We start from the raw sequence: 26,620 nt of genomic DNA, 5'->3' as shown, positions 1-26,620 counted from the left end.
AGGTCAGAAGTCTGTGAAACTGTCTTCAGGTCTCCTCACATGAACGCAACAGCTTCATATAGGCCTATGGAGACTGTTGAGTTGGGAGCAAGAGACCCATGGCTAGCCTGTACTTGAACCATTTTCATGGCTGTCTGAATTCAGCCTTATTTTGAGTAAGTTTTGAATGATCTTTCCAAGGCAAGTTAATCAACGAGTGGAACAGGCTACCACGAGAGGTGGAGAGTTCTCCTTCAATGGAAGTCTTCAGAGTCTGGACAGACATCTGCCTGAGATAGTTAGCGAATCCTCCATTGAGCAGGGGGCTAGACATGATGACCCTGGAGGTCCCTTCCAACTCTAAATATAGTTATAAAATCAAAGAATGTTACTCAAGCAAGGTTATTCATCTGCCAATTGTATACAAATTCATTGATTCTCTCCATAATTGCTCACTCATGCAGAGTAATGGGAAAGGAGGAATTGCAGCAGATATTTTATGTGCACAAATGGACACCCCTGTGTATAACATTAAAAGGCAAGCACTTTTCTTCAAAACTCAGTGCCAGTTTAACCCCTTAGGTACTGCAGTTTCTATTTACCTTTGCATCCAAGCAGTTCAACAGAGGAACAAGCCCTCTGTCACCACACAAACACCCCTCCCTTCTCCCATGCCAGAGGGCTTCATAGCCGAAGTCTGAAGGATAAAATCTTCAGCGAAATGGATTGCTTTATATTGTTAAATAACCTACCTGAGCTATCATTGCAGGGGTAGCATCAACTTGTGCAGCATTAGGATATGGGACAAGAAGATCATATATGTTGGACCAGGACTGTGCCCACATATTACCTATAAAATAACTATATTTAGGAAATTGCGATTGGCCAATAATTCAAATTCCATGCATACATTTGTTATGGAGAAGAGTTTTATAGGTTAGCACTGAAACCACTTAGCGATCCAAGACATTGTTACACTACAGATACTGCTCACAGGTCAATTGTTCTCATCTTAGAGGAGCAGCCCAAAAAGATGTTATAATACTTCAGAGAAGAATTAAAGAATTAAAATTATTCTTAATCTCACCAAGCAGATGGGCAGGAATAGGACCTTTCAGATTAATTTTCTTGTCTCCATATTCCTTGTAGAGAGCACGGCGGACATAGGCATGCAGTTCATGGTAGAGCGGCTGTAGCTCATGATAAAGCCTTTCAACATCACTCTCCAAAGTTGGGGTTTCGTACCAGGATCTCCAGTAGGCTCCATTGTCCGCATGATCTAGGAGAAGAGATAAATCAGGCAGTAAAAAGGGGCTATTTCACATGTAGAAAGAAACCAAACATTTTAGGGTGATATTTTCATACACAAGTTTGGTCTATTACTTCAAGGACTTTCCCCATGAAAAATGGTATCTTGGAACTCCAAAGCAGGACATCTCACAAAGCTGACATACATATGTAAGAGTCTGTCAGTTTGAGAAAATTATATGACATTTATGACCTGTGAGAGACTTCCGCTTCTGAGATCCAAGATAGCCACTGTGTAGGGTAGAGAAGAGATTCCTCTGCATTATGGAACAGCAGAAGTAAACCCCATCACAGCTTGTTCCTCAATGTGGAGCATAATACTCTGTATGAAGATCAGACTCCTGGCGATGAGAATTTGTTCCATCATGTTCCACAACGGTGTGAAGTAGAGTCAAGTTTGGGGGTAGCGGGGGAGGGGGGGGGGTTGGAGTTTCAGGTAAAAACAAAAAGACATCATTTAGTACAGCAGCTTTTAAAATCAAGTAAAAAAAAAAAATACTAATTAAAAACCTGCCACAGAAAATGAGAAAAACTGCTGCCAGTGATTAGAATAAATTAACACGGCTTCCTTCCATAGAACCAAATATGTGCCATCCATTTTACAACGCCTATAAAAGCATAAAGGCCTTGATTTTTAATTTAATTTTTTTTTTTTTTTAAATAAGAGAATGACCTGGGCCCTCAGACTTCATCCTGATCTCTACCTAGTGGTGAGTAGCCAAAATGATATAATTTATCTTCATGGCTGTGTAGACGCAACAGGGTTTTTGGCAATTTTACACACTTCGTTGTGTACATCCATTTTATGCAGTCTTACCGTTCAGTGTTGCCGCTTCGTTCCCAAGTTCCACATATCTAATGTACTTTCCACGCATTAGTTTGCCAGAAGCATCTCTCCAGCCTTTCCAGGCAAACAATAGTTCATCGTAGTCTCGTGATTTGGCCATTATTTCCGTTAGATCTTAGACACAAAAAAGGACATGAATGTCGAGCTCTAAATGTGGTGCATGGTTTTACCAATTTTTGAAGGCCGTATAGCTTTGTCCACTGGATTTGTTACAATTAGGAAATAGCACCCATAGCATTACCTCAAGTGTTATACATATGTACAGATGTAGCACAGATTCAATTAATAATCCTAACCAGACGTTGACCAACAACTTGTGTAATGTTTACTTATCTTGTCATAAAAATCACAGACAGCACAGAGTCATCCTTGTAGGGTAGGTGAAACCTGACCTTTTTAAAAATAAAAAAGTGCTATTTGCATGTTAAGCTGGCAACATCATAGAATGGTGGCTGCAGAGCTGAAATTGTTTTTTTAATTTTCTCATTTCCAACATTAGCTTGTAAAGTTCATATGCCAATTTCTATAACAATCAGGGGGGAGATTCTTCACTGGGGGAGTGAGGACTTTCTGGTTAGTGTACAACATATATATTTAACTATTTATTCACTGTGAAAAAAAAAAAATCTAAGGAACCCACAACCTGAAGGGTAAACATTAGTGTTGAGCGAGCACTAAAATGCTCGGGTGCTCGAAGCTCGGGCCGAGCTCGCCGTGATACTCGGGTGCTCGACCCGAGCAACGAGCCCAATGTTAGTCTATGGGAGCCTCGAGCATTTTTGCGGTGGCACCCCCGGCAGTCTTTTAAAAGCCTAACAAGTGCCCAAAACGATAGCGACAGTGCTCAAATGACATGGGGACAGCATGGGGATCGCTGTCAACAACGTGGTCAGAGGTATTAAGCCACTTTTACAGGCTCACAATAAAAATGTTCAAAAACAAAAGTGAAACTTTTTTCCTGTGAAATATGTTAAGGAACATCCTTTCCAGGGTAAAGACTTGTGTATAAGTTAAAATAAATGACCAAAAACAAAAATACTCCTCCACACCTTTGGCTATGTTCACAAGTAGCATTTTTTATGCATTTTTTGCACTTTTGTATTGCTTTCAACTATGACAAATGCATTCACCGGGAAATGTCATTTTAACATTTTACCACCTTATCTGGCCATGTGCTGTGTGACACATGCATAAAGTGCTGAAAAGACATGGGAACAGCATGGGGAAGACCCCTGGAAGCATCTCTGACTCCCAGGTCACTGTCTAAAAGTGTGCCCATCATAAGTGATCCTTGCCGCATCAGAAGATGCAGACTTGCAACTATCTCCATGCAAGTTCTAGTCCCAGGGCAGTGTTCAATTGTACCTCCCCCATTCCTTGCAATACAAGCGCAAGTATGCAGCCTGCCACCCACCCACCCCCAGGCTGCAATACCATACTGCTTGCTTGAACTTGAAATTGGGTCTTTTAGGCATGTGGAGGCGGAATCTGGCCACCACGTCATGGCTGTGTTGGCGGCCTGGAATCCATACTCAGTCCCCAGCCGCCCGGGTGTCCATACTCTGTCCCCAGCCGGCCGGGGGCAGCCGGGTGTCCATAAACGGTCCCCAGCCGCCCCTATTTCTCCTTGGAACATCCCCCCCCCCACACACACTTTTCTTAGCCTGGCCTGCTTTAGGCAGCATTGGACGAGCCCGTCAGAGAACCAGACTCCTCCGGTGGGCCCTGACTTCTCCATCGGTGGAGTTGAGAGTGCCAAGGTGAGGAGCATGATAATGATGACAGAAGTTAGCATCTGCTATGTTTTCTTTTAATGCAAGTGTAAGTGTGCAGCCTGCCACCCACCCACCCCCAGACTGCAATTCCATACTGCTAGCTTGCGCTTGAAATGGGGCCTTTTAGTTTGGAGGAGGCAGAAGCTGGCCACTACCTCATGGCTGCTTCGGCAGCGAAGTATCCATACTCAGTCCCCAGCCGCCTGGTGGCCGGGTGTCCCCGCTTGCTCCCCAGCCTCCAGGGGGTGGCCGGGTGTCCATACTCTGTCCCCAGCCACCCCTATTTGTCCCGGTAACCTTTCCCACACTTTTCTTAGCCTGGCCTGCTTTAGGGCAGCATTGGCCGAGCCCACCAGACTATCAGACTCCTCCGGTGGGCCCTGGCTTCTCCATCAGGGGAGTTGAGAGTGCCAAGGTGAGGAGCATGATGAGGATGATAGAAGTTAGCATCTGCTTTGTTTTGTTGTAATGCAAGCGCATGTATGTAGTAGCGGCTAGGCCTGAGGTGGTCAGCGTTTTGGTGCATATCCTACCTCCTCCGAGGATTGCTGGATGTTTTCCTGCTCCTATCCAAGTTCTATGACTCCCGTTAAAACAAAGCTTCAGGTGATAAATGATGGATGAGGTAGTGGCAAAGGAGAAAGCAGGAGGAACAGGGACCATTCACATCAATATCAGGCCAGTCAACCAGATATGTCTTGTAGCATATGTTTCTGTAACAAAAGGAGCGGTTCGGCTACACAGTTATAGGGCATACAGTGAGTGCAATGCCTACCAAAAATTTCAAGGCACTCCAATGCCCCTTGGAAATGACATGGAGGTCAGAGGGCGTTAACTAAACCTTTTTTTCCCCATTTATAGCAACTGGGTCTCCCGTGCACTGTTGGCCTAAGCAGTGAATGGAAGGCTTTCCAAAAATTATGAGGAACTGCAATGCCCCTTACAAGAGCCATGTGTGGCACCCCAGGGGTCTGGTCACCACAGTAATAGAGATATTACGTCGGAGAGCAAGTGGGAGGTTTCCTGGTCAGGATCCCTTAAACATGCAACATCCTCCTGCCCCAATCCTGGGAGGGGAGAATTCTGCCCTTATAAACTGGATCTGGGGCAGGGTTGAGTGAGTCAGAGAACAGAGAACAGTCAGTCAGAGTGAGAGCAAGGGAAAGTAAGAGCAAGGAGCTCTGTAGGAGCTAGGAGCTAAAGACCAGGGGCTGGAAGCTGAGCAGAACTTGTCCTGGCAGAAGACAATAGGAACCGGACACAGGAGTCCGAGGCTGTGAGGACTTTTATATCCAGCAGCAGAAACCAGCCGGCAGGGGATTTCAGGTCCTCTGGCCATAGAAGCCCGGAGGCTCAGTCACCAGCAAGGAACCAGCACAGCTGTCGTGGAGCGGAGGATAACAGAAGGCCCCAAGTCACCAGCCATACGGGTGAGCACTACACGGTACACTCAGGGACGTGGGCTACTTCTACCCGCTTACAGCAAGGTAGCCAGGAAGAGTGCAGACAGACAGGGAGGCCTACAACTCCACCTGGCCAGGGGAACTCCTGCTTGGTCACAGACTGACCAGGCCTCTTATGCTAGCCAGTACTCCCGGGAGGGTCTACCTTATCAGTAAAGACCCTGAACTGCTGCGCTCGTGCACCATCACCCCCATCATCCACACTCACTGCCCCGAGGCTATACTCCTCCCGTGGGGAGCTATCCCATTCTCTGCTGCGCACACAACACCAGCCTCAGCGGTCTGCCTCGCAGCGGTGGTACTCCCTGACCGCAATCCACGGGTGGCGCAGTCGGACAATTCACCTCAAAACCTAAGAAAGACTGCCACTGGTTTGACCAGCCTGAGCCACGGGACCGGGTCACCGCCACAGAGACTACAGACCCCAGAGACCCGGGTATCCCACACACGTGTACACACGGCCCAGGGGGCGCGTCACATGCAGTACAGCATATTACAAACATAAGTCCCATTATTGGGGAGTGGGTCTCCCATAGTATTTGCTTATGCCTTGCAAGCAAAAGCTGCCAAAAATTAGGACGGAGCAACTTGCAATGCTGGCACCCTGGTGGTTTAGTGGTGGTGGAGGCTGAGGATAAGGAGAAGAAGATTAAACAGCCGAAACGAGGAAGCGTATACCCATGTGTGGGTGTGAAGCGGTGCATGTGAATACACCTCCCGAAATAACACAGTGGATTTGACTTTATGTTACTCTGCTGTCATTTGGTGGTGATGAGAAGTCTGGCCCAATCCAGCCCTTGTTCATTTTGATAAGGGTCAGCTTGTCAGCATTGTCAGTTTACAGGCGAGTGCGCTTATCAGTTATAATTCCCCCAGCGGCACTAAAAACACGCTCCGATAACACGCTAGCAGCAGGGCAGGCCAGGACCTCCAAGGCGTACAGAGCGAGTTCATTCCAAGTGTCCAGCTTGGATACCCAATAATTAAAAGGCACAGAGGAATTACAGAGGATGCTGGTACGGTCGGCAAGGTACTCCCTCACCATCTTTTGAAACTTTCCACTCCTTGTGAGAGTACCCCACGCCTCAGGGCCTGTAAGCTGGGCGAGTGTCAGAAAACTGTCCCAGAACGTTGACAGTGTTCCCCTGCCTCTGCTGGATTGGAGTTGCATCTCTCTCGCCTGTAAGCCTTGGTTGGGCAACGAACTGTGACCTCTGCCGCTAGAGTGTTCAGATGGGAATTTTTTTTAAGAGTTCTGCAGCAAGGGCCTTCTGGTACTGCCCCATTTTTGTAGACCTCTCCACCTCAGGAATAAGAGAGTGAAAGTTCTCCTTGTAGCAGGGGTCTACAAGTGTCACCAACCAATAATGACTGTCACCCAACATTTTGACAATGCGAGGGTCACGGTTAAGGCAGCGTAACAAAGTCAGCCATGCGTGCCAGACTGGTAACGGGCAAGATTTCCGTGTCCTCACCAAGATGAGGACTGACCATGCTCTCCTCCTCCTCCCTGTCCTCAGGCCACCCAACGAACAGACGGTATGACACTTGTACAGATACTACCGTCTACAACGCATGACTACTACTCCTCCTCCTCTTGGGATGAGATGAGGCTGGGCTGTGTGTAATCGCCCGCTACGGCTTCTTGATCCATCTCATCATACTCTGGCTGCAATGCCTCCTCTTTAATTCTCTGCAGAGAGCGTTGCAAAAGACAGACAAGTGGGATGCTGACACTAATGATGGCGTCATCGCCACTCACCATCTTGGTGGCCTCCTCAAAGTTTGTCAGGATGGTACATATGTCAAACATCCAGGTCCACTCCTGAGGTCATGTGTGGAGTCTGACCTGAATATCGATGGCCTTGTTGCAGCTGGTACTCCACAACTGCTCTCTTCTGCTCCCACATGTTGCAAAGGATTTGTAACATGTGGAGGGTAGAGTTCCAACGTGTGGGGACATCACACACCAGTCGGTGTGCCGGAAGCTGCAAACGCTGCTGTAACACAGCAAGGGCGGCGGAAGCTGTAGCCGACTTGCGAAAATGAGCTGACAGGCGGTGTACTTTCACGAGCAGATCTGGCAACTCGGGGTACGATTTAAGAAACCGCTGAACCACGAGGTTAAGCACATGAGCCAGGCATGGTACGTATGTGATCTCACCTCGCCTCAGAGCCGCCACCAGGTTACGGCCATTGTCACACACGACCATGCCGGGATGTAGGTTCAGCGGTCTCAGCCACAGATCTGCCTGCTCTTTCACAGCTGTCCACAACTCACAAGCAGTGTGAGGTTTATCACCTAAGCTTACGAGTTTCAGCACAGCCTGTTGCCGCTTGGCGGAGGCAGTATTGCAATGCTTCCAGCTTGTAACTGATGTGGTGATATCTGAGATGGAGGCTGAACATGAGGAGGAGGAGGATGCGCAGGAGCTGTACACTGTGGGGCAACTGACTGACATAGGGCCCACAATCCTCGGTGTGGGGAGGATGTGTTCCGTCCCAAGGTCCAACTGGGTCCCGGCTTCCACTAGGATTACCCAGTGTGCCGTCAGAGAGCTGTACCGTCCCTGGCCACAAGCACTTGTCCACGTGTCCGTTGTCAGGTGGACTCTCCCAGTAACTGCGTTGTTGAGGGCACGGCAGATGCTTTGGGACACGTGCTTGTGTAGTGCGGGGATGGCACACCGGGCAAAATAGTGTCGGCTGGGGACCGAGTACCGAGGGACGGCCACCGCCATAAGATTGCGGAAGGATTCCGTCTCCACCAGCGTAAAAGGCAGCATTTCCAACGCAAGCAGTCATGAAATGTGCGAATTTAGGACTGTGGCCTGTGGGGCGTTAGCTGCGAATTTCCGCTTTCGTTCAAAGGTCTGGGATATGGACAATTGAACGCTGCGGTGGGACGTGGACGTTGATGCTGTTTCTCAAGAAACAGCCATAACAAGTGAAGACTGAGAGGAGGGGGCATCTTTACATGCAGTATGGACAGGGGATTGCCTTGCACACACAACAGGGGGTTCTATTGCACACACAACAGTGGAAGAAGCAGTGGTGACACCCGCTGACACTGGTCGTGGACCCTGGGTTTCGCCCCACAAAGTTGGGTGCTTTGCTGCCATGTGCCTGATCATGCTGGTGGTGGTCAGGCTGGTAGTTTTGTCACCCCTGCTGATGCTGGCATGGCAGGTGGAACATATGGCCTTTTTGGGGTTATCAGCAGAGTCTTTAAAAAAATTCCAGACTCTGGAAGACCTACCGCTTGTACTGGCAACGTCCCTCGTGTTGGTGTTACGGGGAACGGTTGCCTGCCTTCTGTCTGCGGCCACCACACTGCTTCTTCCTGCCTGTTGGGGTACTCTGCCTCCCTCCCCCTGTGTGCTGCTGGCCTCACTCTGCATGTCCTCCTTCCACGTTGGGTCAGTTACTAGATCATCCACCACCTCCTCCTCTTCCACTTGCGCACCACGATTCTCCTCCTCACTTCCTGGCAATTGTGTCTCGTCATCGTCCACCTCTTGTGACAGATTGCCAACGTCGACTTCCTGTGGCCGTGGCTGTTCAAATATTTGGGCATCGCAACATGGGATTTCCTCTTCCACCACTTCAAGCGTATCAGGCGAGGGGCCCAAATATGGAAATGGACCAGTGAACAGCTCTTCAGAGTGTCCAAGTGTGGGATCACTTGCTGTCTGACGACACTCGGCATGGTGGGAGGAAGGAGCATCAGGGTGAGGAGGAGTATGCGGTCGAGACTCACGGCTACCAAGTTGACCGTGTGGAAGACAGACCGAGGTGGTGGTGCCCAGGTAACTGGAAGTATTATCTGCTATCCAATTAATAACCTGTTCACACTGATCAGTTCTCAATACTGGTGTTGTTCTGTGCTTCCCTAGTAATTCGGTCAAGAAGTGGGAGCGAGAAGATGTGGCTGTTGGTTGTGGCACATTTTCACCTTGGCCACGGCCCCGTCCTCTGCACGAACCATCACCAGAACGTCCACTTCCACGTCCCTTGCCCATTGTAAATGAAGTAAAATGGCTAACACTTGCACTATCAATGGAAAAAGGGTAATAAAGAGTAGATTAGAACCATGGAAGAGGAAAACCAGTTATTGTTTACTGGGGGTATACCACACTTTTTTAAATAGAGATATTTGCGGCTGAACAGTGAGCAACACACTCAAACTGCTTTTTTTTTTTTTAGATACCAAAGGCCCAAAACTGGATAGTACAGCGATTTGACCCGTGGAACTGCGAAACCACACTGGGATGTTGGGCCTACACAAGACTATTTTCAACAGATATATTTTTGTGTCACAACAGTCAGGAGACACTACTGTTTTTCTTTACGGAAAATATACCAAAACCTGAATAGAGATTTTTTACCGTGGGATGGCAAAACCACAGCTATTGTTTACTGGGGTATACCACACTTTTTTAAATATATAGATTTGAGGCTGAACAGTGAGCGACAAACTTTTTTTTTTTTTTTTTTTTTAAGATACAAATGGCCCAAAATGGATAATACAGAGGTTTGAACCGTGGAAGTGCAAAACACTTCTGTTTCTCTAGCCTACACCAGACTATTTTCAACAGTTATATTTGTGTCTGAAAAATCAGAGACACGCTTTTTTTGGGGGGGGGGGGGGGGGGGGGGGGGGAAGAGACACACCAAAAGGTTAATAAGACAGGTATTTGTACAGTGTGAAGGAGGGAAAAAAAAAAAAAAAAAAAAAAAAAAAGGAGGATTTAGATGAAAAAGAAAAAAAAAAGGATTTTTCCTGGCCCCCGACACCTGGTGCCAAGTCCAGCAATTTCAGCAACAGGAGCACACAGGACTGTAATGCAGCGTTTCCTGGTATAACCACTGTGTCTCCTATACAGCCTGCCTGGTATCTGGGATGGATATTAGTCCTGAGAAGGACTGTTTGTTTGATCTGGCAGTCTTTACAGACCCTACACTAACTATTTCGCAGTTTATATCTCTCCATAAATCAGCAGCGCTGTCCCTACACTGTCTAATCCGGAGCGACTGTGTCCTAGATGGCGGCGCCCCGTTTTAAATACTCGAGGTGACGCTGTGCGGCCAGCCAATCACTGTAATGCCCACAACCAACATGGCTGCAGCATTACAGTGACTGGCAGGCAATTCCTGCATGTTTATTGGCTCTGTAAAGAGCGCCAAACATGCAGGGCGGAGACCCGAGCTTCCGCCCGAGTAACCCGGAAATGCTCGGTGCTCGCCGAACATCCCGAGTAGCGTGATGCTCGGGCGAGTACCGAGCAGTGTCGAGCAGGTTCGCTCAACACTAGTAAACATCTTAACGTGAGGGAATCTTAGAGTGCCGTCGTTGTTCCAAAAAAACACATTACTGGTAAGTAATATACACGTTTGTTACCATGACAGCACCATAGGAGAGAATTAGAGAATGTATGTGCATTAGGGAGGGACCACCGCCTGTAGAACCCTTCTACCAAACGCGAGTTCAGAGGAAGCAGATCCAGCCTGTAGTGATTATAAAGAGGTAGAGGGGGATGACCAAGTCGTGGCCTTACATATCTACTCGATGGATACTCCTGATCTTTCTGCCCAGCATGTTGCCATCGCTCTTGTACAGTGGGCTGTTATTTCTGATGCTGCTTTACCTGCCCCTAGGTAGGCCATCCTGATGGTTTGTTATCCACCTAGATAAAAATACTTGAGACTTTCAACTCTTTCCTAGGACCATGAAAGGAGATGAACAGAGCGCTATCCTTCCTCCAGGATTCTGTGGACACAAGATACTGCAAATGGCACCTTCTAACATCTAAAGTGTGAAATTTCTGTTCCTTTTTATTCCTAGGTTTAGGACAGAAGGAGGGCAAAGATTTGAGACCTATGAAATTTAGTCACTACTTTAGGTAAGAAGGCTGGGTCTGTATTTAAAAATTACTCTATCCTTTAGTATCCTAGTAAAGGGGAGATCCGCTGATCTGTATCTCACCTACTCTACGGGCAGATGTTAAAACCATGCTCCTGATGGCTCTAAGTATGATTATTTTTATCAACCCTGCAGAAAGGGTCTTGAAAGGAGCTTCTGTTGGGATTTAAACCTAGTGTTAAATGCTCTAAGGGGGAGCTCTTGCAACTGGGATAGGTTTAGCTCTAACGCATGCCTTGATGAACCTTGCCACCCACATTCTCAGCTAGCTCGCAGTTATAAAAGTGCCCCGAGGGCCAATACCTGAACCTTCAGGGTACTAACTGAAAGCCCCTGTTTCCATCCCTTCTGGAGGAACTCTAATACTGCTTTAAGGGGTACCTTTCCTACTGGAGAGGACCCTGTAGATGACAAATTTTCTCCAGGTCCTACCGTATATTTTAGTAATTGTTTTCTAATACCCAACAGGGTGGAAATCAAGCCTGAATAGAATCCCTTACCTTCTAACAATGGCTTCTCAAGTTCCAGGCTGTCAGATGCAAGCCTGTTACTTGGAGATGAAAAATGGGTCCTTGAGACAGGAGGTCTGGGATCTCCGGGAGGATCCAGGGCTCCGTGATAAACATCCTCCTTAGCCAGAAGAACCAAGGTCTCTTAGGCCAAAATGGGGATATCAGAAGCACCCTGGCTCTGTCTTGTCTGATTTTCAACATCACTGGCAGACAAACTGGAGGGAAGGCATATGTGAGACGGAAGTCCCAGTCGATCAGGAACTAGTCTACTGCATGGGAATCTTCCCTCGGGTTGAGCGAGAAAAACCTTCCCAGCTTCCTGTTTAGCCTGTTGCCAAAAAGATCCATTTCTGGATGGGCCCATCTGTCCACAATCTGTTCGAACACTGACATTTTCAGTGACCATTTCCCCTGTTGAAGAGGTCTGTGGCTCAAGTAGTCGGCTTTGGTATTGCACTTCCCCCTTGATGTGTAAGGCAGATAGAAACATCCTTTCAGGCTCTGCTAGGGAGAATATTTGAGCTGCAACTTGAATCAGGGATTTGGAGTGAGTACCCCCCTGATGATTTACATAAGCCACCGAAACCCAGTTGGAGTGTACCATCACCTAGTGACCCTGCAGGAGGGGCAGAAACCCATTCAGTGCATGTCGTACCACCAGAAGTTCCCACGTTCTTCCCTTGACCATGTACCCTGAATTATGTGGTTGTCCAGATGGGCCCCCCCACCCTCTGGGACTGGCATCTGTGGTGAATACTCTGGTGATATTGGAAACACACAGTACCCCCTCCTGATTTGAGCCTACTGCTAACCTGAGATAGATAGGAGAGCCTTCCAGATTCTGCATGGGAATCTGGAAGGATGTCTTAGAATGTCCCACTGTAGCTGTTGTGTATGGCCTTAGGCCCACTTTACCGCAGGAATGCGGGAGGTGAGGGAGCCGAGCAGGGACACTGCGTTCCTGAGGGTCAAAAGATTTTTGTATCCCCCCAGAAATTAGACCCACTAATTTAATTTTTTTTGATCCAGCAACCAACACTCCTGATGATCTGAAATCTAGTACAAGTCCTAAGAAAATTTTAGATTGAGGGTCTGATTTTGATTTCTCCAGGTTTAAACACTAGCCCAAGTTACTTAGTATGGGGCAAATGTCTTACTTGAACCTGGCAATGTTTGTATGAACTTCCAACTATGAGGAAGTAGTCCAGATAAGGAATTAATCTGTTCTCTTAGGTGGGCAATGACCTCAGCTATTAAATTTTGTGAACACCCGAGGTGCTACTGCCAATCCTAAGGGAAGGGCCATGTACTGGAAGTGCCTCCTGACCCTCAAATAGATACTGCCACCCCGAGGTACTTTTGGAAACTCGCAGGCATTGGGACATAATATGCGTCTTTTAAATCTAGTACCGCCAAATAGCAACCGGGAAACAGGTTTTATTGGTCAATTTTATTGACGCCATCTTGAATTTTGGAGTTTTCAAATATTTGTTTAGGTGTTTTAGATTTATTATATAGTCCTGTAGGAAGTGTTTTTTTTTTTATTAAAAAACAGGGGAGAATAGAATCCTTTCCCTTCCTGTTCCAGAGGTACCTCCAGAAGACTTAGGATTTCTGTCTCCAGTGCCAGCTGTTCCGATGGGAATTTTCTTGGAGTCAACATAAACCTGACCGGAGGTGGTTTTAGAAACTCTAGGGTCAGTCCTGATCTTATCAGTCCAAGTATCCAGACACTGGAGGATATTTTTTCCCAGGCTGGAAGGAAGAGGGAGAGCCTTCCCCCTGCCCCCACCCAGAATATCAAGTCATTTGGGTGGCCTCTTGGTATCCTGGGAGGGACCACAAAGAGGAACCCCCTTTGCTTCCTCGGGCCAATCTTCCCACTTGTCCTGCTCCCTAAAACATCCTCTTTCTAATGAATTTCTTCCTCCAAAAGGGATGCTTGAAGAAAAGAGGGCTTTGGGAAAGTCTCTTATCCCCACATTTTCAAGGATGTTATCTAGGGCAGAACTGAGTAGATATTCCCCTTCGCAAGGAAGAGAACATAATTTTGCCTTTGCTTTGCAAATCTCCAGGTCAACATTTTAACCATAAATCTGGCCGCTGCGCCTTTTATTACCGGGAGTGCCTCACTCTTCAGTTGATCTTCTAATTTACTTAACCAGACCACTAGAGATCTGGCTGTACATGTTGCCGCTATGGCAGGTTTTAAGGCCCTGGCTGCTGCCTCCCATGTCCCCTTCAGGAAGGTGTCAATTTTCTATCTAGGGGGTCTTTTAGCATCCCAGAGTCCTCAAAGGAAAGGGCTGACCTTGAGGCTTTCGATATCGCAACATCTAGTATGGGCGCTTTATCCCAAGAAGTTGCTCCCTCCTCAAAGGGGTACTTTCTCTTAAAGGCAGAAGGAAGGGGACCTTTCTTCTCTGGCTTCCCCCATTCCTTGTTAATGAGTTCCCGAACCCTTTTATTAACATGGAAGTTTTTAATGTTTGTTTAGGTCTAGAGTCCTGAACAGGTTATCTTGAATGGACTTTTGTTTTACGCTCGACCAGCTCCATGTTAGATCTTACAGCCTTCACTAGGTTATCTATCTCTTCCAGTGGGAAGCAATGGCCGGTTCCTGAAGCACTCTCGAGGAGGAAGAGCTTGCATCAGATTCCTGTATAGTTCTGTCCACTGACAATAGGGGTTCTTTACACCATGTAGATTTCTGAGTGGGATCTCATGTTTTCTACCTCTGACTTTATAAGGGACTGCAGGCTGGCCGGCGTTCCCCTTCTGGTACATGCCCCGGCAAGCATCTGAGCGCGACCTCTGGTTCACAGATGTGACTTCCGGATTCACGCTCCACGACCTCGCGCCGGGACGCTTGGCTGCTGGCCACCTTACTGTGAAGGCGCGGCAGCCCACGCTTCATCCAGCAGATGGAACCCCATCGGGCCCGGCATGGCTCTTAGTTTGCCCGGCGCTGCCTTGACAGAGGCTCTGACCTGCCGGAACTCCGACAGCCCAGGTCTGGGAATCTTTCGTCACCATATCCGGAGGCTTCCCCGTCAAGGATAGGAAACCACTGAGGAGAGGCGACGCCATTTTCATCTTGAAGGTTTCCTTTCCTTTAAGAGTGGATCCCCCCTCTCGTATGGTGCTGTCATGGTGACAGAAAAAAAAAGTTTGTGCTCTGCAGAGTCTGCATACAGCTGAATTTCAACCCCACAATATCAAAAGGTGGGCTACAAGGGCTTATTTGATCACATTAGCAAATGAAAAAATAGAGTGAAGGTATACTCATGCATACAGCACAATACAAGCAGTGCACAACACAGTTCTATGCCTTTGGGCCTGCTGTTTGTCGGAATTTCAGTAATTGCACAAGGAGAGGGAAAACAACAAAACAAAAAAAAAAAAACTACGTGCCGCTGATCTGACCTCATTTTACCGCTCACCAGCCCCCTCCACTCATCTAACATCCCCATCTCATCATACGCAAGCCCTATGCTAGCCAAACTGTTAAAAACGCTGTATTTGCCCCGCACCATGTTCCTGCACTTATTTGCCTACGGGACCAATTTTCCCGAATTTAAGTAAAAATGTTCGGCTTCCCGATCACTAATCCAAATGTGCCACATTCGTGCAGAATTTAACTTTTGAGATCGGATTTCGAACATATGCGCGCATCACTACTCCCCAAGTCACACACCTCACTTTCAGCAGTAAATACTCTCCAGTGAAAAATCTATGCCAACGTCCCCTTGATTATAGTGGAGATTAGCATATAAAACTTTAGATAAGCTCTCCAAAATGGAGATAAAAAGGGTCTTATTCAGCTTTGTTGCCACCCACCAAGCCAAGGTCTGCAACATGCCCCTTTATTCAAATATAATATATTATATACTGTAAAATGTTTACAGCACATTGATTGCACAAGGATGACAATGCGTGCTGCCTGTTATTTCTACAGACCCATAGACTTATGTCCATTTTTGTTCAGAATGTCCATGTCACTTGCACCATAGAAAAGTTTGGCATCTAATTTTTCACATAAGTGTTATGAATGAGGCTTTATAGTCAATTATCGTAGCTTATAAAGGGCAAATTACCACAACACACAATCTCACCTGGGTCAAGAGGCATACACTTGTCACCTTTGCATACTTTAGCCTTGCTATAGATGGTTTCCATATCTGAGACTATTTGGTTGTACTGAAATTACAAAAAAGGTTTATAAATCCAAACTAAAGCAGTTGTCCAGGACTACAATATTGTTGACCAGTCCTTAGAAGCAAATTGTGGGGATCTGACATCCAATTTAAGTGGCCAATATTTCTAAACCTCACTCAGTCGGAATAGATTTAAAAAGTGGATCTTTTCAGCCAACATGCATTGCAGGTGTGAGAAAACAAGGGTTCAAGCAAACAAATCAATCAGTAAACACTACAGGAAGACTTTGAAACTGATTTTTTTTTATTCTAGGCATCTTAAAAAAGGGGAGAACAAAAAGCAAAGAAAAAAAAAACCACTCGTGCAATAGCAGTGCTCACCTCTTTCTGCTTATCTTCTGTCAGAGCAGCCTTATCGATATCACTGAGCTTCCTCAGTAACCGCTGGGTTTCAGAGTCCGTGAAATCACTGAAATCAAAGTTGCGTGCCTGTCTTCCATAGTTCAAAGTATGATTAGACATTGCTAGGTTCTTTTCCAGCTGTAAACAAATAAAAGCAGTTACATCCTCCAAGCCTTTAGTTTAGCTTTCAAAAATTTATAGGAGGCCCCCCCCCCCCTTTAGTACAAAGTTTCAAATTCACTCAAACCCATAAACTTACATGATTGGATTCAAGCGGCCAGTATCCAGCACTTGCAGTAGGCTACTGAAGACTAGGTTGTATGGCTTTCAATACATAAAGGCCAAGGCAATAACCAAGTAGTGGACAAACTCTGAATTATTTAGACAACCTATTCTCAATGACTATATTCCCTCATGTAAGAATATGCCTGTATTCCCCTCATGTTCCATTCCAGCGAGGTCAGGTCTCCCGATGCTTGCGTGACATTATGTCATGTGAGCCCTGCAGTCAGTGGCCACCTCACGTCTTCCAGATGTCAGTTTCTTCAGAAGAAACTGACAGCTACTGCTGCTCTGACTTACTCCAGATGTCGGTAACATTTGTAGGAAGGGAGAGTGAAGCGACGCATTAGTGGCTGCAGGAGTTCAAGTGACAGGACACAACATTCCCAGGAGCCCTGATGTCACTGGAACCGGTAGATATTGCAGGTTGCCATTTTACATGGGGGAATATAGTAATTTAGAAGGAGGTTACCCAAGTAGTGGACAACCACTTCAAATAAATACTTAGTTACCCAATATGACGACATTTACAATCTACTATGCACCCCCCCTCCTCACCATAATTTGGTTGTTCTGTTCTGTGATGTCCGTGTTATAGGCCCATGAAGCTTCGGTGTAGGCATTCCACACCTCCTCTGCGGTACTGTTGTAAACACTTAGGAAATCTTCCGCTTCCCTCTCATTAGCATTTTTCTCTGAAAAGAGAAACCGATCTCAGGATATGTATCCAGAACTAGCGGCAGTTAACGTGTCAAATAAGATGTCAGAATGGTTTAGTTGGCCTTGACATTTGCTTACTATATTATACAAGGAAATCACAAAAATACATGGTTTTTGGATGACAGTTACCCAGCTGAGATTCATCTATACAATGTAGGTATTTGACACCTCCAGCTTTTGACATCCTATTAAAATCCAGACACATTAATATGGAGTTGGTCCCCACTTTGCAGATAACTGCATCCACTCTTCTGTGGAAGTGTTTAGAAGATTGGAGGAGTCTGCTAAAATTTTTGCCCATTTCATCCATAACATTTGAGGTCAGACGCCGAGACAGGCCCTCTTCTCCAACATCAGTCTATGTTGCAACTCATACCAAAGATTTTTGATGGGTTTGAGGTGTGGAAATTGACTGCAGGCACAACCATGCCTTTATGGACATTGCTTTGTGCACAAAGCAGTCATGCTGGAACAGAAAAGGACCTTCAAACTGTTCCTACAAAATTGGAAGATTCAATTGTCCAAAATGTCCTAGTATGCTGAAGCATTAAGGCTTCCTTCATTGGAACCACGTTGACTAGGCCAATCCTTTAGAGAGAAACCATATTCCTTCTCCAAACTTTACAGCTGGCACAGTGCAGTCCAACAAACTGTCAGAAGTGCAATTCAGCACACCACACGTTTTACCGGCTCCAGAGTCCAGTGATAGTGGCTTTATACCACCAGCTATGGAAACTCATGCCATAAAGGTCTTGGAGCACAGTTTGTGCTGATAACAGCAGAGGAGGTTTGGACTCTGAAGCTGACACTGCTGGCTGAGTAACTGCATTTATGCACCTGAACACTTGGTGATCATGTTCTGCAACTAAAGAATCTCCATTTTGTGACAGAGTCTTTTTACGATTCCTAAGTGCTTCCAAAATCAACTGAGTAGTATTAAAAAGAGGGAAGAATGTTCAGGAGATTTAAAAAGGAGACAAAGGGCATGGTTTTGTGGACAGGGAGACTTGCTTGAATTGTACTTGTTGAATGCTCCTAAACGTTGGCGTAAATATTTGGCAATCCAAGAATAAATTTGTTTACATTATTCCTTTTTGTGAAGCAGGATAAACTAATCAGAGTCGGTTCTACCCCTAAATGCTACCAATGAGGACTACAACTAGTGTCACAAAACATGTCCACAAAGCTACGTCGACTGGGGGTGGAAGGTGGGCCGGTAGTACAGTTACAGCATGGAAGTGGGCTGTGGTCAGTGAAAGACAGGTTGAAAGCATGTGCTATATTGCTGAAATGTAGCTAACAAGTCATGTGTTGCCTCAACAAGCTTTGTATATACACACACACTTTCCACCAGTGAAGTTCACTTTGTTTTTATAAAATTGACTGAATTCTTATTTGATAGTCATTTACATTTGGGATCCTGGTGTCATCTGAGGGTATATGGACTGAGCAAGAAACAATCAGCGAATTGCACCAACCCCCGCCCCCCCACCCCAGAGGAACCCATGTCACTGGTGCCTAGTCGCCACAGAACACCTGCGATCCTTCTAGTAACATGTTGATTCCCCTCCTTAGGCCTTAGCACACATGGGACACAGGTGTGAATGTCAGGTTTTTCCACTGACCATCTATAGGATCATTTACATCAAGGTATTTTGTTGCATAAAAAAAACAAAAAACAAACACGAAAAAAAAAAAAAGTTTAATGGTTTAAAGTCTAGCCGACAGTGAAAAATGGGCTGCATTTGGTGTGCCATTTCTTACCTTTGTGGTGTAAAAAAAAAAAAAAAAAAAAAAAAAAAGCCTTAGTTACTTACCGGTAACGGGATTTTTCGGAGCCCATGACAGCACCACGTGAGAGAGGATCCGCCCATCAAGGACAGGAAACCTACAGGTTAAAAAGGGCGGCCCTCTCTTTCCGCCTCAGTTTAGTTAACAGAGCATGAGAGTACCGCCAAGGTTAGTTATAACAAAACATAATCACATTAAGTACATTACTTTTCATCAATTTCCCGCAAGGGTGCACAAAAAGAAATCAACTCTACGGGAGTGCACAACACCAGTGAAGGGAGGGAATATACAGGTGCTGTCATGGGCTCCAAAAAAATCCCGTTACCGGTAAGTAACTAAGGCTTTATTCGGTCTCCCATGACAGCATCGCGTGAGAGAATTACAGAGACGAAGGAAGTTAGGGAGGGACCACAGCTTGAAGCACCCTTCTCCCGAAAGGGAGATCTGCAGAGCCACCCAGATCCAATCTATAGTGCCTATAGAAAGTAGAAGGAGAAGACCAAGTGGCAGCCTTACAAATTTCCTCAACGGAAAGCCCTGTCTTCTCCACCCAGCAGGTTGATACCGCTCTGGTAGAATGCGCCCTCAATCCCTCCGGTATCTCTTTATCCCCTGAGGAGTATGCGAGGGAAATGGCCTCCTTGATCCATCTAGCGATTGTAGCCTTTGAGGCCTTACAACCCTTTCTAGCCCCCTGATAGCAAATAGGGACTTATCCTTTCTAAATCCACGTGATACTTCTAAGTACTTTAGTACGCACCTCCTAACGTCTAAAGTGTGAAGCCTCTCCTCTTTTTGATTTTTGGGCGGGAAGCAAAAAGTCGGGAGAACTATCTCCTGGGTTCTATGGAATAGAGTGGCCACTTTAGGAAGAAAGGCCGGATCAGGTTTTAATATAATCCTATCGTCCAGAATTTGCGTAAATGGAGGGCATATTGAAAGGACCTGTAGGTCACTGACTCTCCTGGCTGAAGTTAGGGCTACTAACAGGACCATCTTTAGGAAAATAATTTTGGGGGAGACTAAATCTAGTGGCTCAGAAGGAGGACTGGTCAAGGCATCCAATACAAAAGTCAAATTCAAGGGAGACATCTTTACCTTGGTAATGGGTCTACACCTAAAGGAAGCTTTTATAAAACAGGCTATCCAATAGTTATCTGCAATACTGGAAGAAAATAAAGCCCCCCCAACGCCAACACCTGTACTTTCAAGGTACTGGTAGAGAGACCCAATTCTAAGCCCCGCTGCAGAAATTCCAGAATTTTCCCAATAGGGGGCCCCTCCTCCACCTTAACTTCTGCAAAGGACAGAAACTTCCTCACAGGTCCTGGCATAAATACGGGTGGTAACAGGTTTTCTGCTAGCCAGGAGAGTATTCACTACATTTGCAGGGAATCCTTTGTTGGTCAATAACACCCTCAAATTCCACACCGTCAAATGTAGACTCTGGGTTGGAGGATGGGAAAGTGGCCCCTGAGTGAGGAGGTCCGGAATCTCCAGAAGAACCCAGGGATCTGATATGGACATCTTCCGGAGACAAGGGAACCACGGTCTTTTGGGCCAAAAGGAGCATATGAGTATCACTCTGGCCCGGTCTGCCCTGATCTTTCTTATTACCGCTGGGAGCAGGATCATGGGAGGGAAGGCATATGCCAGAGGAAATCTCCAGGGAACCATGAAGGCATCCACTGCCATGGGTTCTTCTCTGGGGTCTAAGGAACAAAAATTTTGCACTTTCCGATTGGCTCTTGTTGCGAATAAGTCCAGTCGGAAGGCCCCACATTTCTACGATTCTGGAGAATATTCGCGTATTTAGGGACCACTCTCCCTCTTTTACGGAAGTACGGCTGAGGAAATCTGCTGTGATGTTTTCCTTCCCTTTTAGATGAGTAGCCGAAAGAGAGGGACAATGATCTTCGGCTTTCAGCAGAAGTGCGTTTGCTACCCTCATCAAGTTTCTTGAGCGGGTTCCCCCCTTGGTGGTTTATGTAAGCTACCGTGACTTGATTGTCCGAGAGTATACGGACATGCTGGCCCTGTAAATATATAAGGAACTCGTTGAACGCATGCTGCACCGCCAGAAGCTCCTTAACATTTGATGACAACTGTTGCTCACTGCTTGACCAGGTTCCCTGCACTAATCTCCCTTCAAAGTGAGCTCCCCAACCTGTAGCACTTGCATCAGTGGACAAGACTGCAGTTGGACTACATTCCCAGGGAACCCCTTTAGCAAGATTGTCTTGTCGCAACCACCAACGAAGGGACCTTATGGCACGAGGACCTAGCGAAGACTCACAGTCTAGATGCCCCTCTAAAGCTGCGTTATTGTACAACACATCCCACTGAAAAGCTCTTGAATGTAATTGTGACCAACGAACCGCAGGAAAAGTGGAGGTGAAGGTTCCCAATAGTGACATGGCCTTACGGAGTGACATAGAAGGTTTACGTATACATTGTGCTACCAACCCCCGGATTCTATCAATTTTTTCTTCTGGAAGACAACATAGCTGTTTCCTGGAATCTAATATGACCCCCAGATATTGTTGTACCTTGAGTGGAGATAGTCTAGACTTTTCTAAATTTAGAAACCACCCCAAGCTCTTTAAGACCAACATGGTCTCCCGCAGGTGGGTCTCGCACGGAACCAACGAGTTCCCCACTATCAGGAGATCATCCAGGTAAGGGATAATTAGAATGTCCCTTTCTCTTACATGTGCCATAACTTCCGCCATTACTTTAGTAAAAACTCGCGGGGCTATAGCTAAACCGAAGGGGAGTGCAGTGTATTGGAAGTGTTTAACCACCCCGTCAATTTCAATGGCCAGCCTCAAGTATTTCTGATAGTGACTATGAATTGGGATATGGTAATATTCATCTTTGAGATCGAGCACTACCATATAGCAGTGGGGAAAAAGTAACTTTATTACGGATTTTAAAGACTCCATTTTAAAGGTGTGTATTTTAAGGAAATTATTCAGGGATTTCAGATTTATGATTGTCCTGAAACTTCCATCCGGTTTCAGAACCAAGAAGAGCGGGGAGTAGAAACCAAGACCCTTTTCAGCCTCCGGAACCTCAATCAGGACGTGCTTTCTTATTAGGGTTTGTACTTCCGAAACGAGGGCAGCCTGGCGTTTTGGGGAAGAATTGGGCTGATTGTGTATCCCCTGGCTTCTGCTCAATTTTTGGAGACCGACCAAAGAGTAGACCTCTACCTTTTCGACCCCTTTCATCAGACTTGTCTTGTTCCCTGAAATATCTCTTCGTTCCGGAAGAGGAAATTTTCCGGAACGATCTCTTAAAGGAGGGTAGAGGTACTGGTGGAAACCCCCTCTTAGGGTCCCCAGCTTTCTCCAATAAGTCATCCATGGTCTGACCAAAGAGGTATTCTCCTTCGCATGGGATTGTGCACAGTCTGGATTTAGTCTGTAAATCCCCTGGCCAGCATTTAATCCACAAGGCTCGCCGAGCCACATTTGACAGTGCTGCTGATTTTGCAGCCAACCTTACCGAGTCCACAGATGCATCCGCAAGAAAAGCTGCCGCCCCCTGAACTAGTGGAAGGGAAGAAGTAATGTCTTTCCTAGAAGTCCCATCCTTCAACTGACTGTCTAGCTGTTCAAGCCACACCATCAGGGCTCTGGACGTGCAGGTAGCTGCTACTGTTGGTCTCAGTGCTCCCGCAGCTGTCATAGAATGGTAGAGTTGGAAGGGACCTCCTGGGTCATCTGGTCCAACCCCCTGCTCAAAGCAGGATTCACTAGATCATCTCGGACAGATGTCTGTCCAGCCTCTGTTTGAAGACGTCCATTGAAGGGGAACTCACCACCTCTCGTGGCAGCCTGTTCCACTCATTAATCACCCTAACTGTCAAAAAGTTTTTTCTAATATCTAATCTGTGTCTCCTCCCATTTAGTTTCATCCCATTGCTTCTAGTCTTTCCTTGTGCAAATGAGAATAAAGATGATCCTTCTACAATGTGACAGCCCTTGACATATTTGTAGACAGCTATTAAGTCTCCTCTCAGTCTTCTTTTTTGCAAGCTAAACATTCCCAAATCCTGCAACCGTTCCTCATAGGACATGGTTTGCAGACCAGTCACCATTCTGGTCGCTCTTCTCTGAACTTGCTCCAGTTTGTCTATGTCTTTTTTAAAATGTGGTGCCCAAAACTGTACACAGTATTCCAGATGAGGTCTGACCAAAGAGGAGTAAAGACCGATAATGACTTCACGTGATCTAGACTGTATGCTTCTGTTAATACATCCCAGAATTGTATTTGCCTTTTTTGCTGCTGCATCACACTGTTGACTCATGTTCAGTCTATGATCTATTAGTATACCTAAGTCTTTTTCACATGTACTGTTGCTTAGCTCTATTCCTCCCATTCTGTATATGCTTTTTTCATTTTTATTGCCCAGATGTAGTACTTTGCATTTTTCCCTGTTAAAAACCATTCTGTTGGTTGCTGCCCACTGCTCCAGTTTATTTAGGTCTTTTTGAATCCTCTCTCTCTCTTCTCTAGTATTAGCTATCCCTCCTAGCTTTGTGTCATCAGCAAATTTAATCAGTTTACCCTCAATTCCTTCATCTAAATAATTGATAAAGATGTTGAACAATACAGGTCCCAGGACGGAGCCCTGTGGTACCCCACTTGAGACATTCATCCAGCTGGATGTGAAGCCATTTACAACCACCCTTTGAGTCCGATCACTAAGCCAGTTATGAATCCACCTAACAGTTGCCTGGTCCATTGCATACTTGGTAATTTTTTCAATAAGGATGATGTGAGATACTTTGTCAAATGCTTTGCTGAAGTCAAGATATACTATATCTACAGCATTTCCCTGATCCACCCAGTCAGTGATTCTGTCATAGAAGGAAATTAAGTTAGTCTGACATGACTTGTTAGTTACAAACCCATGCTGACTCTGGTTAATCACTTCATTCTTATCCATGTACTTACATACATGTTGTTTAATAATTTGTTCAAAGATCTTTCCTGGTATAGAAGTCAGACTCACCGGCCTATAGTTCCCTGGGTCCACCTTCTTCCCCTTTTTGAAGATAGGAACAACATTTGCTCTTCTCCAGTCTTCTGGGACTTCTCCTGTTCTCCAAGAATTTTCAAAGATTATGGAGAGTGGTTCTAAAATTTCTTCTACGATCTCCTTCAGTACTCTGGGGTGTAATTCATCTGGACCTGGAGACTTGAACTCATTTATGTTAGCTAAATATTCCCTCACAATCTTTCTGTTTACAGATAACTTGGATTCCTCTATTCCTTTAAAAGGACAGTGAAGATCAGTTGATGTTACATTTTCTTTCTGAGAGAAAACAGATGCAAAATAGGAATTAAAAAGTTCGGCCTTCTCAACATCCTCTCTTACCATTTCTCCATTTTCATCCTGTAAAAATCCTATAGCATCTTTGACTTTTCTTTTACTTTTGACATACCCCCAAAATCCTTTATTGCTTTTGACATCTCTTGCAAGCCTTAATTCATTGTCAGCTTTAGCTAACCTGATACGTGCCCTGCAGGATCTGCAGACTGCATTATAATCTTCTTTAGATATGCCTCCCTCTTTCCATTTAATAAACATTTCTTTCTTTTTAGCATGTGTTTAAGTTCTGTGTTCATCCATCCTGGTTTCCTTAAATGCTTCCCATTCTTCCTACTTTTCGGGATTGTTAACGATTGTGCTTCGAGAATCTCATTTTTAAAAATTTCCCATCCTTCCTGGACATTTTTGTCCTTAAGGACATCCAGCCATTGGATCCCTCCTATTCTCTTTCTGAGTCTCTTAAAATCTGCCTTTCTAAAATCTAACCTTGAAGTTTGAGTCTTCACATGTCTTCCTCCTCTAGTTATCCAAAATTCTATAATAGCATGATCGCTGCCTCCTAGGGTCCCAGCCACCTTTACCTCCTCAACCATTTCCTCCCTGTTTATAAGGATTAGATCCAAAGTAGCAGATCCCCTTGTTTTCTCCCCTACCTTTTGGAAGATAAAGTTGTCAGCAAGAGAGGATAAGAATTTGCTTGACCTGTTAGCTTTACTTGAGAGAGATTCCCAACAAATGTCTGGATAGTTGAAATCTCCCATGACCACTACGTCATATTTTTTGGAGAACTTGGTCATTTGATACATAAAGAGTTCATCCATATCTTCAGCTTGCCCAGGTGGCCTGTAGTAAATGCCTACAATGGTGTCCTTTCCGTTGTTCTCTCCTTGTATTCTTACCCAGTTTCCACAGAACTCCCAGTCTCTGAAGCTTCCATCTCTGTGCAGATATACGCTTTTCTAACATACAATGCAACACCTCCTCCTCGTTTATCAAGTCTGTTTCTTGCAAATAAGTTGTATCCTTTTAGCCTTTTATTCCAATCATGTGTATCGTCCCACCAAGTTTCAGTGATTCCAATGACATCATATTCCTTTTCCTGCATTAGTAGTTCCAATTCTCCTTGTTTGTTGCCCATGCTTTGTGCATTTGTATAAAAACATTTTAGTTTGTGATTGGTTTCTCTTCCTCCCATATTTTTATTATTTAAATTGTTTTGTCTTTGTTCTTCCTTTCCACTTCCAGTAGCAGAGATCTCAATAGTATTTGTCAGCTGTATGGCTTTTTCTGGCCTTTTGCTTCCCTTCCCACATTGTTCTAGTTTAAAGCTCTTCTGATGAGTGTAGCAAGGCGACTTCCAAATACATGTTTTCCAGTCTTCGTAAGGTGCACCCCATCTCTAGCAAGTAGTCCATCGTATAGGTAATTCATTCCGTGATCCAGAAATCCAAATCCTTGTTGACGGCACCATCGACGTAGCCAGTTGTTCACCTGTAGAATCTTATTCCACCTCATTGTTCCATGGCCATCCACTGGGAGGATGGATGAGAAGACCACCTGCGCTCCCAATTCTTTCACTTTCTTGCCTAAGTCTTCAAAGTCACTGCAGATGGTTTCCAGGTCCTTTGTTGCGGTGTCATTTGTCCCCACATGTATTAGCAGGAATGGGTAGTGATCTGTAGGTCTGAAGAGTCTTGATATCCTGTCAGACACATCTTTAATTTTTGCTCCTGGAAGACAGCACATTTCTCTTGAGGTTATGTCTGGTCTGCAGATAGCGGCCTCTGTTCCTCTCAACAGGGAATCCCCCATGACCACCACTCTCCGTTTTTTCTTCACAACATTCTTCTTTCTCCATCCAGGAGGATTCTGAGGGCTTACAAGGTTATTCATTGCTGGCAAAGTCTTATCTTGCTGTATTTCTTCATGGTGCTCCTGCGAGAGAGCCTGGTACTGGTTCCTGAGCAGTATGGGTGCTGACTGCCTCTCGATCCTCCTGCTTCGGTGGGTCACATGCTTCCATTCCTCTGTTTCGTCAGGTGCAGTTCGAATTTCTTCTCTTTCTGAATCATGAAGAGATAATTCTGCTCTGTCTAAGAACTCTTCACCTTCCTTAA

At 45.6% G+C, this 26,620-nt stretch overlaps 1 protein-coding gene across 1 annotated transcript in view; it reads right to left on the bottom strand.

Moving 5' to 3' along the window:
* Positions 1-26,620, bottom strand: part of ACE (angiotensin I converting enzyme) — a 79,165-nt gene that overhangs the window by 8,832 nt on the left and 43,713 nt on the right. Inside the window, exons 14-19 of the mRNA XM_073683163.1 lie at positions 17,207-17,343; positions 16,346-16,504; positions 15,923-16,007; positions 2,105-2,248; positions 1,067-1,258; positions 732-829 (exon numbers count right to left, since the gene is read on the bottom strand). Coding sequence (XP_073539264.1) covers positions 732-829; positions 1,067-1,258; positions 2,105-2,248; positions 15,923-16,007; positions 16,346-16,504; positions 17,207-17,343 — 815 coding nt within the window. The remainder of the gene's footprint in view (positions 1-731; positions 830-1,066; positions 1,259-2,104; positions 2,249-15,922; positions 16,008-16,345; positions 16,505-17,206; positions 17,344-26,620) is intronic.

The sequence above is a fragment of the Phyllobates terribilis genome, unplaced genomic scaffold (assembly GCF_046119375.1).
Source record: "Phyllobates terribilis strain yellow unplaced genomic scaffold, ASM4611937v1 Scaffold_5__5_contigs__length_657084704, whole genome shotgun sequence".
NCBI lineage: Eukaryota > Metazoa > Chordata > Amphibia > Anura > Dendrobatidae > Phyllobates > Phyllobates terribilis.
The sequence above is the reverse complement of the archived record's forward strand: the minus strand, read 5'-3'. Positions and strand labels throughout refer to the sequence as shown.